A 16,662-nucleotide genomic window follows, 5' to 3' on the forward strand; every position below is an offset into this window, starting at 1 on the left:
TGTACCCATTGCGTTACATTTCAGCGGTATTCAATTATCAAATAGCGTACCTCAGGCCAGCTATCGTAACTAAGGAGGGAGCAAGGGGAAAATTCGCACCCGGTGCATCAAAAACAGGGCCGCAAAAATGCAGGATTTAAAAATAAATCATCTTTACTATAGAGTACAAAAATAAAAGAAGCTTAATTTCCGAGTTGTAACCTGTTTTCTTTTTTTCCCTCGATAGAGTATTTACTTTCTTTCTATGGAGATAAAGTAGTGTATTTATTATATATATATGTATATTATATATTATATATATGTATTAGTATATAGAGAGAAAGTAAATCCACTTGTCAGTGAGTAAGGTGACAGGTGAATGTGAATCATTTTCACATTTTAAGTCACTGTACATGTATTCTAATTTTAATCGAATCCTTCAACTTTTGGGTGAGACCACTGCTTTTAAAATGAATTGTTTTCTTGTTTTGTTTTTCAGTTGTTCTGAAGTTACCCTTAAGTTAATCAATAATATTAAAAATAACAACAATTCCTGTTGTTATTTTTAATCCGATTAATTTTAAGTAATCTTAACCACGAATAATTTTACTCTAATACTGAAATGGCAGTCATTCATTTTATTTAATATTGTATAAGGTATTAGAATTAGCTACATGGTGAAAGGAAGCTCCCCGTGCTTTTGCTGCACTAGCCAATAAATAAATAACAAAATCATCGCCATCATCATCATCCTATCAGGTAGTAGGTCTAGTGGCCTGTTATGGTCTCCAGCCATATCTTAGCTGGCTTTCCTGGCATTCTTATTCTTCCTCCAGGGATGTATTGGAGAATATGACGAAGTATCCTGGTTTTATCCATTCTTTTTACATGTTGTAGTCATTTCTGTTTGTAGTGTTAGATGTGTTCAGTTATGGGTGTTATTTCTAGTCTATTCTTGTTTTTAAATAACAAAATAAAATAATAAATGAGCAAGAAACTACCAATGTAATTCTCTCCTCACGTAGGTATTTACTTAGCTGACTTTGAATTTCCAGTCTATCAACATCAACTAATGACGCAGGTCACTTATTCCAATAATTAACAACTCACTGTCTATAGCAAAACTTCCTGCAATCTACTCTAAAACTCTTCCTTCTGTAATTTCAATTCATGGCCCCTAGTTCTGAATCATTTATAATAGTGAAAATTTCAGTCTCATTCATTTTACCTTCTCCTTTCAGAGCTTAATAGACTTCAATCTGGTCTCTTTTAAGGTTCCAGGTTGTGAAGCTGTGGAGCCCACATAATCCAAGTCTTTCATCATGTGGATCCCCTTTTGTCCATCTTTTCAGGCGCACTGTCCGTCTTTGAATCCTTTCAAAAGGCTCCGTGTCTTTTTTTTAGTTGCGGCCTCCGTATTTGGACACAGTATACCAAACATCTTACAGTTACTTTATTACAATTGGCCTTAATTGATTTTCAGTGAAATTATGACTTTCCTATTTATTGATCAGTGAATGGAAACAATAGTGAATCACATCGTCTCCGCCGGGAAGCTTTTCCCGGTGGAGGATGATGTCCATCCAGAGTCACTTTTGTGGCTACCTATCATTGTCTTCGAAAGATAGGGTCTTTTTCACCTGTTACTCCTGATTGAGCAAGAACCAGAAATGTCCGAACACCTGCTGGGGAAGAATAGCTAGAGAAAAAGATGAAAATAAGATTATTTTCATCCACAAGTGATGTTTTGGCTTCTATAGCAGCAGCAGTGCATTGAACCTTGTTCCATTGTCAACTATTTGCGCATGAATCATAATTCATAAAAGTCATTTTTGAATTTTCACAACAATTACCAATGCTCATGTGAAAATCCTCATGTCATCACCCAGTCTCATTCTCAATAGTAGTTTCATTGGAACATTTGGACCGGTATTATTGGTTCATTTTTCCTGACATATATGCTAAAATTACAGGCATTTCTTGAAGGAAGAAGTTCCGTTGGAAACATACCGTCAATTGTGGTTCATGCACGATGAGTTCCAACACATTTAAGCTTCACTGCTCGATAATTTCTCGATAATAAGTATCTTGGCCGTTTTAGATAGGTAAAGGTAGACTAACTGAGTGGCCTGTACGATCTTCCACTGGATTTCTTTCTATAGGGACATGTGAGGGCTTTTGTTTACGCTATTCCATTTCGTAATGCACAAATTCTCGTCACGGATCGTAGATGGTTTAAAAAAAATTCGGAACGTTCCGAAAATTTAAGGTGTTCGACAATACACGAGAAGACTCTGAGAAGTGTATTGTCGCTAAAGGAGGCAAGCTCGAATATTTGTTCTGATGGAGAAGTAAAGGAAAGTTCTCAGCGGTCATTTACAGAGTGCATTAATTACTTTAAGGTTAAAAAAATACAATTTGACAAGGAACCCTTACCTTCATTCATGCCATGAAAAAAAAAGGAAAAAAAAAAGGGAAATGGGTTAGAAATCAGAAGGCAAGCGTTTCCAAAGTCGGATGCATTACCTGAAGGTGGATCTTTTCCATACTGAGTTCTGTAACGACGTTGTGTTGTGATAACGGACTTTGTTTCGTAAAACCAAAGTACGCACATTGCCTTCTCTTGAACCATTTTGCCATTTTGAAATAATGCCGTCAATATCTCCCAGACATCAATGCGGCGAGTACAGTACAGTACAGCGTTGCCAGAGGAGAGACAACTGGAAGATTGTTCTCTTCCAGTTGTCTCTTTTTTTGATTGTTGTTTCCGGTTTGAAAATTATAGGCCACGGAAACCCCGACAATAGTTTAGAATCACCCTGTATATACAGAGAGTATTTTTTAACTCTGAAATAAAGAAATGTGAGTGCGAGATACATTTTGCAGTATTTCATTGTTTGTTTGTTTGTTTGTTTATCGATTATTAATTTGCAATGTTTATTTCTGGAGGACGGGGAAACGTAGAATTTTTATTTCCTGGGGACAGGAATACCTAGTTACGGCTCTGCCTGAGGTGTTAAAACTTCTAGACAATAGTCAAGGACTCTATACTAAAACCTCACCACGTTATTTTCGCATTATGGGTAGCTGTGAGGTGATATTCGTGCAACATTTTTTTTAAATACTTAGTATAAAAAGCTCCAGGAGAATATTCTAAATATGTTCTGAAATTATGAAAAGGATCTGAACTGCTGTTCCAGATTTATCACGACGTTTCTGTAGTAGGAAAATGGGGAAGAGACTATGAAATCGGAATTGATCTTAAAACCTCCACAGGAAACCAAAGAACATGTCATGCAAATTTAGTGTCAATCGAATTTTCCTTATTGAGCATTGCTCAAAACGCACTTTTAATTTATACAGATTTCTGCGGGGGAACTGGCGGTCATGGAATCGTAATTTGTCTTAAAAGATGATTGGAAATGTATCATATTTTCAGACAAATCATCATTCACACTTTTTCCAACATCAGGGAAAGTTTATCTATTCCACGTAAATACAACCTGCTTTGAAAGCAAAGGATGGTCCACCACCATATTAGTGCATACCTGTAATTCTTATCACAAATTATTTGATCCACCATTATTTTGTCCACCCCCTGTACTTCCATTTATATAAAGAGATAAGTAGAAATGTTGGGAGTAAAAATAATTGCCGAATTTCTATTGACACAATTTTAATGAAATTTAGGTTGGTTCGACGAATCTTTCTAAAAGACCTAAATACAAAATTTCACCGAACTCCGTCCTCTGGCAGCCGAGTTTGTACATGCGAAAGGATAGACGGACATGGCGAAGTTGTAGGCACTTTACGCATTTGCGAACGTGTTTAAAAAAGCATGCCACATTAAACATTTTCTTTGACACTCAGTGAATCCCTCGTACACTTAGTGTTACTTTTGGAAATCTTTTCTAGTAAGTCTCGTTCGTGAGATAGGTTACAAAAGGGGCTCCAAAATCGTGAAGGGGCCAGAGAACAACACGATTACGGTAATGAGTACAATTTTTAGCTTTTAACTGCATCTCATTAAATGTAATTATTGTTCTCTTTGTGTTTTGCGTTTAAACCTATCTATTTCTATCCTGTCTCTCTCTCTCCATTCTTTCATATCCCATAACCATTAAAATACTCTGCGAGCTTGTGCATAAGGCAAGCATTAGAAAAAGGTCTCAAAATATGTAGGCCAGGGTCCCCACCTGAAATCCGGCATTGAATGTAGCATGTGTGTGTGTGTGTGTGTGAGAGAGAGAGAGAGAGAGACTTCAGACTTATTGAAATAACTTCCTTTCTCTTTATCATTTCTTCCCCCCCTTTCATATAGGCCCAAATGTTTCTAAAAACAGTCTTTCTCCATATATTCTCCGAAAATTTCAGTTTTCAGTTATTCAAATCTAATATTAAAGTTTCTTCTCAGCCCTTTTCATTAGCCTGCTTATTTGAAATTACCATAAATACATGCAAATTGAAATGCAGTCATGATCGCAGACCAAGCGAACCGACTTATATGCAATGAAAAGAATTCAAAAGACAAACACACAGAGGAAGGAAGAACCAGGGAGTCAGAAAGTGATATAGTGCGATGCTAGTTAAACAGCATCCTGTTTATTGGAAGTGTAAAAATTAGTTGGGCGAAAATTACTATTTTAGAACGACCAAATGGAGACTAAAGCATTGCTAATACACACGTAGATGGCGCTCGAACTACTTTATGATGCTGCAACACATCAGCAATTCGGGAAGGACCTTATCCGAACACCACTTAACGATCGAATTACCAACTGTCACTTTGATTAACGGCGGCGAGCCGTCCTCAAACGACAACAGATTTTGGTTGCGGGAATGCCTGAAATCTGTAATCCCCGCAATTGTCCCACCCAGTCTTTAGAAACTAAATCAGCAGCGTCTCCATAATGAAGTTCGCAAACAAATTCAATTATATATGCAGATACCAACATGATTATTGATTTATTAATGTAGGAAACATCGCTGATACGACGCCAGTATAAACTTTTATCGCAGACATCGGACGATGACTGAACATCCTTGATATCCTGGCGAACTTGTTTAGAATTTGCGCCAAGAAAACGAAAGCCACAAGGCGTCAATATGTCGTGTCTGTAAATCGCGTATACTCTCCGATCAATTTGTATGATTTGCGGAATGAAAACCCAGATTTCCGAGGATCATCTGATAATGTGGATACAGTGTGAAAATCCTATAAAAAAAAACTCACTCCCTCCGCCGAAGATCAGATAACTGCATCAACTGAATGATGAACATATTCTTGAATCTAAAGACCAGTGCAAACTCAGATATTTTTGTTCGGAAATTCTATAGGCAGTTAGTTTGTAACAGCATGTTTGCGTGCAGTATGTCAGACAAGATTCCTAGTTGATTTTAATTTAGCAGTACATTGCACAACCGAATTGAAATTAATCTATTTAAAAATAGTGTGTATTAATCTATTTTAAAAATAGTGTGTATAGGGGTATTGAAGCCAAGATAACCTCTTGAATTCCCCCTTAAACTGAAGTTAACATCCTCAGTGCGGTTTAAGCCATAACAGCTTGTACAAAAATGTCGTAAAATTCGAGTAACAAACAAAACGAAGTGCATAAATAATGCAAAAGACTAAACATTGGCTATAGACACACTTATGGAGATTACTGACAACATTAAACCTCATCTCAACGTGAAATGGAGCAACTTGTATTCCTCATAGTTGCCTTAGCCACACCAAATTTCATTTTTCCGTGCAAATAGGTGGTCGTAATTATCGAAACTTATAAAACACTGCATAGTAAGCCAATGAGAGCACCTAAAAGCAAAAGCAACGCTGTTTTTATGCAATAAAATACAAATGGACGCTCTCTCTCTCTCTCTCTCTCTCTCAGTTGTTATCCTAGAATTGCTATAGCAATTCTAGGATAACGTATATGGGAAACTCTTGATCAATAAACACCAGATGGCGCTTTTGCACCCGTGTGTAGAATTGGCACATTTAACCAGTTTTTGTTCGAAATTTTTCAGTAGCAAACAAAATCTTTAAGGAACAAATAATTGTTTCAAAAAAATGCAAAGTCGTCCTTAATTTCAAATGTTTTTATTCCTGCAATTTAAGCCAATCGGATTCACTTTTAGAGGTAAAATTAATATCATTATTTTTTTATAATAAAATAAATGTTTTTATTTTATTATATAAAATAATTTTCACGGTTCTAACCATGGTGGAATAGAAGTTCCCTCCACTAATTTCCGTGTTGAATTACGATGCCAATTTGGAGTTAATGCTTCGTTAATTTACGAACTCGTGTTCTTCAGTAGTTTTCCGATGTTGGCCCACCTATCCTATCGTTGTACCACACACTTCAAACAAGTCGCTGATTAAGTGACAGCAAGAGGTATTTGAAATCCCGGGATATAAATGGAAACCATTTGTGTAGTTCTCTGCAGACCAGAGTAAAATGTAATTAGAAAAAGGAGACGCAGCGCGTAATTATCCTTGTTGGTCACGTGTCTGATATATGTTAGTGACGCACCAGAGGATACATCAGGCGTTTAATTACAGCCACAGCCTTCACCGCTGTAAGAGTACCTCAGAATTCGGCACTTGTTCCGCTTCTGTGCTCTCTCTCTCTCTCTCTCTCCCTCTCTCTCTCTCTCTCTCTCTCTCTCTCTCTCTCCGTAATATGCTATGACAAGAGCTAATTTAATTAATATTCAATGAGAGGGATGTTGGATAGATGAATTAATTTATAGTACAGTCACTTGAACGAAACAACCACTCAAACAATTACAATGCGTATACACTGGGGTATCAAAAGTAACAGGAAGGTTTACTATAACATAAAAATAAATCTCCCGACTTAATAACAGAATTTTTCAAGATTTTATTCTCTGGCATAGATGCGCAATATAGGAGAACATAAAGCCTTAATTTAACTTAAAAAATGCATAAAAGCGTAAAGCAGTAGTATGTTACTATATTAATTGCATAAATGTATATGGAACAACGAAAGACTTAAAACTGGCTCTCTCCAAAGATAAGAAGGAAAAAGCTTTCAACTTTCATTATAACCCTTAACACGGAGAAAACATGATTTATAATCCTTATAATGACAAAGGCAATTTATTTTTCATAAAATAAAAAATCTCTCATTAAAAATAAGAAAAAAAATTAGAGGCTTCTAAATAAGGATTAACTTTTTATTTTTTACCTGAATTTATATTTGACATGACATGTTCACATCCCGAGTAAATTATAAATGTGAACGCTTTTCTAAAAAAAATATCAAAAAAAGGCTTTTAAAATGAAGAAAAAAATCCAATATTTAATTTCGTTAAATCTCGCTCCTGGGAATGTGCAAAATACGAAGATAACCCCAAAAGTAATGCTCCCCTCCTCCCCCAACTTTTTGTTTTTTTTATTAACAGTGACTATTGCTCCTCAAAAAGAAAACATTTACAGTGCGGGGGGGGAGTTAATACTTTCATTCTTTTTTCTAATATCCCTTTACTCCATTAATTTTATATAATTCCTTTTTCTTTTTTTTAACCTTTTCTATACCCCTAACTATCCCCTCCCACTTTGCATCTGACTTGTTTATCTCTCAGAAGATTTCAGACTCTAGGGGGTTTCTGTATTAGTGTGCTCCTCCTTCGGAATTGGCTATGCGTTCAAAAAGACCAAACACAAACTCATATAAGTCATATAAAAATTGTTGATTAAGATTATTTACATGAAATAAATTGGTCAATAATTAAGTACATATAACAGCTGATAATATTATCTTCACCGTACAAATATGAAATGTTTGGCTAGGTTAAGCTATACTCTTTTACATTGTCCTTCACTACATCACATGGATAATAATACTTTCATAATTTACTTAATACAAACATTATTCTCTAAGTAAATCACCCTTATATTCTAATAGATCAGACTTATCTTCCACCTTCCAATCTTCCTTTATACAATGCTATTCCTCTGTTAGCAATATTTATGATAAATCTCTCTTATTTAGATTTTTATCTTAATACATTCGCATTCATCCTTTAAATCAATATTCATCTCATGCCTTAAGTTTATGCTAACAACTTTACTTCTGACTTGTCATCCTATCACATTTAGGCGCCTCCGTAGCCAGGTGGGAAGGAGCAGCAGTGTGTAGCACACGCTTCTTGATTAGACTGGGGTTCGAGCCCGTCACCACCAAATACGGAGGATGCGGAAAGGTCAGGGAATGACCACCGCATATTCCCGGAGCAATATGGCCTTAGTTGCTAACGCTCCTAAAAACCAAACAAACAACTATCACATTATATATATATAACATTCTCTATATAATCTCCCTTAATTACCCCCCCCTCCAAAACTTTTATCTTACATTCCGTTAATCAAGGTATTTTACTACCTCTATGAATCCCCTTCCCTTTACCTTATTCTAGGGAACCTTAACCTAATTACTCATTTTACGTACATGTCTCATATTATATATCTGTTATAATTGCTCCTTTTGTATTTGTTATCCTTTCTCTACAGTCTTTTAAAATACAAGGGAATATTCATGCTAATTAGACACTTAATTCTAATAATGGACATGATCTCTCCGCTAGGGCTTTCCGTTTTTTATTGGGGCTGCTGTTCTCGTCTGATTAGGGCATCATCTACATCTAGGAATTTATCGTATGGTCTTTGATACTGCTACTCGGTTTCGGGGCTGCAACTTTACCTTCACGGCTCGCTTATCTGCACACAGGGCATTATCACTGCCTTCCGATGACGGACTAGGCTTTACTTCTCCTTACATTTCACTTATTTGCACACTGGCCACTATTACTGCCTTCCGATGACAGACTAGGCTATGCTTCTCCTTACATTTCACTTATTTGCACACTGGCCACTATCACTGCCTTCCGATGACGGACTAGGCTTTACTTCTCCTTACATTTCACTTATTTGCACACTGGCCACTATTACTGCCTTCCGATGACAGACTAGGCTATGCTTCTCCTTACATTTCACTTATTTGCACATTGGCCACTATCACTGCCTTCCGATGACGGACTAGGCTATGCTTCTCCTTACATTTCACTTATTTGCACACTGGCCACTATTACTGCCTTCCGATGACGGACTAGGCTTTATTTCTCCTTACACTTCACTTATTTGCCCAAGGCTTTATTTCTCATCTTGGCGCATTTGTCTGCATACTGCTCTACTGTTGCTTCCATCACTAGCCTTATAAAACAACTACTTAACTGTTCTCTTCTATCTTAAAACTTATCTAACCTTTTTCTACTAACTAACTGCACTTAAAACTTATCTAACCTTTCACAACTGACAATTCCATCTTAAACTTTGTCAAACTTTCTTAACTCTGACAGACAGACCTACACTTTATCAGAATCTACTCGACTGACTATTCCATCTTAAAGCCTTCCCAAAACTTACTCAACTGATTGAAGGGATTTTCTTCTCTCGGGTTCTCTCTTTTTGTTCTCCGGAATTTAGTAGCGCCCTTCTTTGTTGGCCCACCTTCGCTCAGAAATTTAACCACTCATTCTTCAATATTTAAATTTACCTCCCGATTATTCGTTATTATTCGTTTCCCAATACCGTCCCCTTTTTCGCGCGATCCAACCCCTTTTGAATCTGTCTTTTCCTTTCCCAAACCGTATCCCTTTTAGATGTTTGCCCTCCACTTATATCTTACTAGATGTTTACCGGCCACTTTCACCTGCATTTATCTCTCTGCTTCCTTAGTATCCCCCTTTCCACTTCTCCTTAATTTTTTCTTTTTGATAATGGCCGGTCACTTTCGCCAGCACTTACTCTTATTACCCTTTTGAGGATGGCATATATCAAAGCTCCCATCACCGACGAGCAGATAGTAGACTTAAGTTAGATCCGGACACCTCGTGTACCCTTTCTTCCCTTTCGGAACTCTCGGTTTCGCTGATCAGAGGAGGCGCTGCGACTAATACGGTTTCTTGTTTATTGTTAGCTCCGATCGACCCTTCCTACTCTCTTCTACAACTGGACCCCCCCACTGATTGGCCCCGCTATCCTTACTCGCTCTTTCGTATTGATGGGCGCCCATACTTTATCTTTTACTACTGTTTAAATTTCACGGTATACCTGCCCTTGCATTAAATATAGCCTCTACTCAATTTAATTCCGTTAGCATGAGACCCACTATCTTTAACAATATTTGTGACTTGTAAGGTTTCGCCGCCCCATATTGTCATACTAGAATCTTTGCTTTTAATTAGTTTCCCGTGCATACAGAAATTTTCTTGTAAGATTTTTATATCTTACAACAGTAAATTTTCCGGGATCAGCAGCATAGTTTTTCGCCTGTCGTAGTAGCAATCAAAATGGCGGATATGTCGAAGGCGCGTTACAAGCAGAGAGCTTTGATCGAATTTGAATTCGGAAGGAAGGAATAGAGCCGATGGTAATTCATTAACGTCTCACGAATATGAACAAAGAGGACGGTGTTAGTTTTCACGTCACAAGAGATGAGTTAGCAAGTTCAAAACATGTCTTTGGCTGACAATACACAAAGTGGATGACAACGAACAGCAAAGGGTTGAAGAACTGATACGGGACAATAAGGTCACGCGAGCTGAATTAATCGGCACTATTTGTATTACGTTGTCGAGACAATAATCAACTTGGGCGCTAAAATCTACGCTTAATAAATATCGTGACATGCGGTACCCACTTAACATAGATTTTACAGAAAGGACCTTCTCGAAACTTCTTGAACAGTATGAACAACCAACAGACACTGAACCTAAGACGCCAACCTGAGGAATAGCAACATGATTATTTCCCAAGTCCAAAAACAAATTCAAGACAAGGTTATGATTACTGGGGGAGGGGATTTACTAAGAGATCCTTCTACTAAAGAGTCAGAAATCGAATCAGACTAGCACATGAACACTCTAAAGACTAAGAATAGAATGAGTCCTTGCATCTCTTAGGGATACTGCACGAGAGCAAGATTTTGATGGTAATGGCGTGAACACAAATGGGATCATTGCTGAATACGTGGATGAGATAAACTCTTTTTTGCGACATAACACCTTTATTTCTACATTTTCACAAATCTGTTTTAAGGAACTGTTTCAATTTTTGCTTTCAATCGAAAAAATAATTGCAATTATAGTATTTCCTTTTAGGTGACCCTTATTATTTTATTGCCTCTTTAACATATTATGCTTTTCTTAATAGAAGTTAACGCTAATCCCATAAAAATTCTGGAAGAATAATGCTATAAGATTGCAGGGAAATATAATTCAATGCAATAGCTGAAGTTAAATAAAACTGGTATGCTTTACTGCATTCGGTTTTCCATCATGAGGATCATTCTGCTCCCAGTGAAAACCGAGGCAGAGTACTCAGCGCTGAGGTTTATTCTTATGTTCAACTTACAGATAAATACAGTTATCAGCAGTTCTGAGTTGCCAGTATTTAAACGTATAGTGGATTCATCTATTCGAGTAAATTCATTATATGTTTAAAATTCCGTCTGAAACACCGCTAGGATAGCTGTTTCGAAGCTACTGATTTCTCATCTGCTGGTGGCTCGCCTCTGTTACGGCTAAGCGGTGCCTGAAAGTAAAACTTCCATTTAACATGTAACCATTATGTGTGCCTTTAACCCCAGGAAAGAGATTACCCACCGACTGATGAGACGCCAGTAGCTTCTTTTAGCTGCCCTGGTTCTCATATATTTAAATGTACAGCAGATTAATTTGAACAGGCGAATCCGCTATACATAATTTAAATATAAGAAATCATGCAATACAATTTAAAAAGATATTAGATACTTAAGAACTGTGGATAACGATATTTGTGTCAAAGCTCAATATAAGCCTAAACCTTAGTGCAGTTTTCGGCCTCGGTCTTCAGTGGGAGCAGAATGATCTTCATGATCGAAAATAGTTTTATTTGGTTCTGGAATGAAATTGAATGTCATGTTTCTTATATTAATGCTATCTTTTAGCAGATACGAAGTTTATAAATTAGTGATTTCTAATAAAAAATCACTTAGAAATTAAGTGATGTTTTGTGATTCCAATGACTTTTAAATACAATCGAACTTGTCGAAACTACAACTGCTCTTATAGGTATGTGTAAATACAATTAACACATTAAACCTTTAATACTAGACTTCTTGAAATTAACTTGGGCGTTTTTTTATTCCAATGTTTTTTTCCAGTAATTTGCAATGCCTTGGACAGTGCCGAAGTTAATGAGAATCTTCGAGAAGCAAGACACAAGGTAAGATTAACCAAATGTGAAGATAAGGAAATAAACGATCTGCTACTTTAAAATTAAAACGATGCATCGATTTAAAGCTGTGTCATTACTCATCAGAGACTGTGTGTGAGAGAGAGAGAGAGAAAGAGAGAGAGAGAGACCAATGATTAGCTTAATTGAAATTTGAGAAAAACAATAATGAAAATGAAAAAATGAATTTGTAGTTTAATCTTTAACAGTAAAAGAGTTAACGGCTAATATATTTTTCGGTTAAAATGAAATAAAAGTAATTATAGTTTTAAAAAATTACCTTAAAGTAATTTTAGATTAAGTGTTTTTCCGGATTCACCATCGGTATTTTAGTCTTACAGAAATTGTAGAAATGAGTTACACATTTTGGTTTTAGTTACAATGATTGTACGATATAATATTTTCCATGGGATGTAGAATGCACCCGAGGGATTAAAGGAAGTGTAAACTTTCCTTAAGGTAATTTTTATTTACATTTTTACCATTTTACGTTTGTAAAACTTTTAATATATGCTACTGCGAATTGCATTATATGAAATTAGTATTACAGCCACCTGTAAACAAACTCATCTGCCCATGCGTAACATGTCCATAAAAAAAAGTCATTAATTAGTGCTTTTATACATGTCTCTGGAAAACACATTTCTCCCCCGATCCAGGCCATTTTTTATAAAAAGCATCTGGTTTTCCTTGAAACCATGACTCATTCTCTCGGAAATTTTTAAAATTTCAAAGTCCATGTAGCAACATATGAAGATTGTAGTTTTTTTCCATACAGAAAACAGGGCAAACAGATCATACAATACACGTATTTGACAAATTTCATATGCCTTATGGCTTTAGCTACTCACTATTTGTAAACAATAATAACAGTAAAATAATAAAATAATATTAAGTATAAATTATAAATATAAAAAACAATACTGAAATTAAATAATGCTCAAATCGCATAAGGAAAACAACAGGTGAAACAAAAATACTGAAATTAATTAAATAAACATCCAGTACTGAAATAAAATTGTTTTATTTTTAAGAAAGCAAAATAAGTTCCTAACCTAAAAGTCAATGACTCTTCATTTATAACAGTTTTATTTCCGCACTGATGAGGGTGCGAAGAATTTCTTAAAGCATATTGATCGTGTGGTTAAATATTCAAAATACAAAGAATAAAAGTTAAATTAAATTTTTTCCATTAATTAAAATAAAATTAATTAAATGATACAAAGCACTAAATGCCAAAATAAATTAAAATATTGAAATTAAGTAAATATTTTAACAATATATTAAATAAAAAGTTTAAATATATCTAAAATACAATATTATAAAATAAAAAGTTAAATGAAAGGTAAACATAAATATTAAATTCAGAGTAAATAAATGGTAGAAAAAGTTTTATTATTATTTTTTTAATTTTTAAATTATTCATAAATGAAAAATTTAATTCGATACTGATTCATTAAATAAATTTTTTCATTTAAATTAAATAAATTGAAGAAAGCTTGGCTTTTTAAATTTAAAACTCGAATAAATATAACAATTTATAAGAAATAATCGTTCAAGAAATGTCCATTTCTTTTTTTTTTTTTTTTTGTTATTTGAAGATTGTAGCAGTAGACAAGTTGAGCAGTCCAAATCCCAATAAGACGTCGTTGAAAAAACAAGGGACATCAGTTCCATCATCTTACTACACAGGTGACTTACAGGTGCTCTCATCCCACGATACTCGTGCGACAACTCCTTCATGGGACACTGAAGAAATCAACTTCCTAATTCGGCCAGCTTTGCCACCTGCAGAAAAGAGCAATTCTGGAGCCTCATCGATCCCCAAGAACAATGGTAGGGGTCCACTTCAAAGAAAGAGAAAGCTTTCTTCTTCTTCATCGAAGAAACAGGACTCCAAACGTAAGTCCTTATCTCGTTTCTGTAATAACCAATTATGAAACTTCCCTTTCTCTGCTCGGCCTTCGTTATTTCGTTCGAACAATAGGGATACGACACTCGTGGGAGCAAGAGGCGGATTTTGATGACCACTATCCGATTTATTTTAGAACTGAGCGAATTATTTTGTCTCAGTATCTCGACCGTGGCGGACAGACACAAAAAGAGACTAGAACATAAAAGAAAACTAAAGTTGAGATTTAATGGAAAGTGAAATGGATGCTACCGGTCTAATAGAGTAAAATTAGAAAAAGAAATTACAAAGGCTTTCTGAAATTGCAGAGTTCGATTTAAAGAAAAATGTCTAGGTTTTAAGCCTAATTACACTGCCATTTAAATTTAAACAGGTGCTTGGAAATGTTTTGTTGTTGTTGTTGTAGCAATGTGCAGTTATACACTAATCACATAATTCCGACTATAAATCATGAGCTGAAACTTCTATGACTGCTTCACGAAAATCGAAACATTGAGCTCAAGTTTCTTTCTCTTGGTATTCCTGAATTCAATTTTGGTCATCCTATCAGTTCGTTAGATTGAAATAATCGTAAGTATACTACTTTCAATTCAGTATACAGTACTTCCTTATACAAAAACTGATGAAATAACGGAACCAACTAATGAGCTCCCGTCTTCGGAGAAGGAAATTATACAAATTCTTTACACTCAATAATATTGACTGAAGAATACGAAAATTTGTAATAAAACTTACTGCTTATTTTGACTCGATGATTTAGGATTTGGTTCTTTATTTTAATTACATAAAAATATCTTCTTCTATGAAGTCAAAGGCAATTTAAAAGACTTAATTGAACTTAATATTCTTATATTTTATTTTTTTAAAAATAAAATATTTCATTACGATCAGGAAAAGCAAGCAGATAAGCGAAATGGCATCTTCATGCGTTCAGGAGCTGGTATACTAATGGGCATTTTTTATCACATTATTGACGCGTGCACTTGTGACAAATTAAGCATTTCGTCTAATCTAGGAATGACCAATCCGCGAATTGCATATCGCCCATTCATTCAGATCACCGTGCGACCAGCGGCCATGTTGGGAGCCTAAGTGTTACCTGTTCATACTTAGCGTGTCACAAAATATAATGTCACATTTACTTTTGAAAATGTCCATTTTTATTAATATTTGATTTTTATATTGCTTTCATATGATGTTTACTGACATACACTAAGTGATCACTGAATTATGACCACCCCCTATGAAAACTGAATGCGACCCGTTGACCACGTGAGGTACGAGAGTGTGCAGTTAGTCGACCTACGTAGCATAGATAAGGTGTCAGTGGTTCAGTAGGTAGTAAAATTCCGAGCTTAATGGGTAAAAGGAAGGATTTGTCGGACTTTGATAAAGGACAGACTGTGGGAGCTCGATGAGATGGTGTCTCAATTTCCCAAACGGCTGAATTGGTGGAGTGTTCGAGAGCCGCCGTTAAAGAGTACCAGGACTAGCGTCAAAATGGTCAAACGACGACCCGACGGCAAAACTGCAAAGGTCAGCGAAAGGTTGATGTTAGAGGTGAGCGCCGGGTCCAACGACTCGTACAGGCGAACAGGCGCAGCACTTTTGAAGAGTTGACTACCCAATACAACATGGGCCAATTCGGAACAATATCTTGGTCATGCGTCATGCGTGGCACGCTCGTGCGTATGGGCTATACCAGCAGACGACCCCTACGGAATCCCCTCCTAACCAAGGTTCATTGGCGTAAAAGACTCGCTTGGTGCAAAGAGCATGCAAGTTGGACGTTAAAAGACTGGAAGAAGGTGTGCTGGTCGGATGAGTCACGTTATTTACTCCACACCGTTGATGGTCATGTACGGATTTGGCATCAACAACATGAGGCTCTTGATCCATCATGCATGGTATCGAAAGTGCAGGCCGGTGGAAGCGGTTGTATGGTGTGGGGAATGTTCCACTGGCAGGAACTTGGATCCCTGGTGCATGTGGAACAACGTATCACTGGTCTCCGCTATCGTCAATTGCTTGCTGACTGTGTACACTCCACTTTTTCCCGAATGGCAATGGTGTCTTCCAAGACGACAATGCGCCGAGCCATCGGGCACCTGATGTGCAGGAATAGTTTGAGGAACACAGTTCTGACTTCCAGCATATCGATTGACCTCCGAACTTCCCCCGATATCAATCCCATAGAGCACTTGTGGCATACTATGGAAAGGCATATCAGGTGTCTGGATACACCAATCACCTCCATACCTGCATTGCTGACCGCATTACACACAGCTTGGTAGGCCATACCTCCCGAACGCTTCCGACATCTTGTTGAATCAATGCCACGTTGGATAGCTGCTGTACTGAGGGCAAAAGGAGGACCTACGAAGTATTAGGTAGGTGGTCATAATTCAGTGATCACCAAGTGTATATATCGAGGGGAAGAATATAGAAGTGGATAGTTTTTGGCAGT

General features: G+C 36.4%; 1 protein-coding gene across 1 annotated transcript in view; it reads left to right on the forward strand.

Moving 5' to 3' along the window:
- Positions 1-16,662, forward strand: part of LOC150084931 (uncharacterized) — a 114,062-nt gene that overhangs the window by 11,761 nt on the left and 85,639 nt on the right. The window contains exons 2-3 of the mRNA XM_090376395.1: positions 12,213-12,274; positions 13,885-14,185. Coding sequence (XP_090232521.1) covers positions 12,213-12,274; positions 13,885-14,185 — 363 coding nt within the window. The remainder of the gene's footprint in view (positions 1-12,212; positions 12,275-13,884; positions 14,186-16,662) is intronic.

This window comes from Mastigoproctus giganteus, chromosome 6, assembly GCF_048544385.1.
Source record: "Mastigoproctus giganteus isolate SK-2022 chromosome 6, ASM4854438v1, whole genome shotgun sequence".
In the NCBI taxonomy this organism is placed as follows: Eukaryota; Metazoa; Arthropoda; class Arachnida; order Uropygi; family Thelyphonidae; genus Mastigoproctus; species Mastigoproctus giganteus.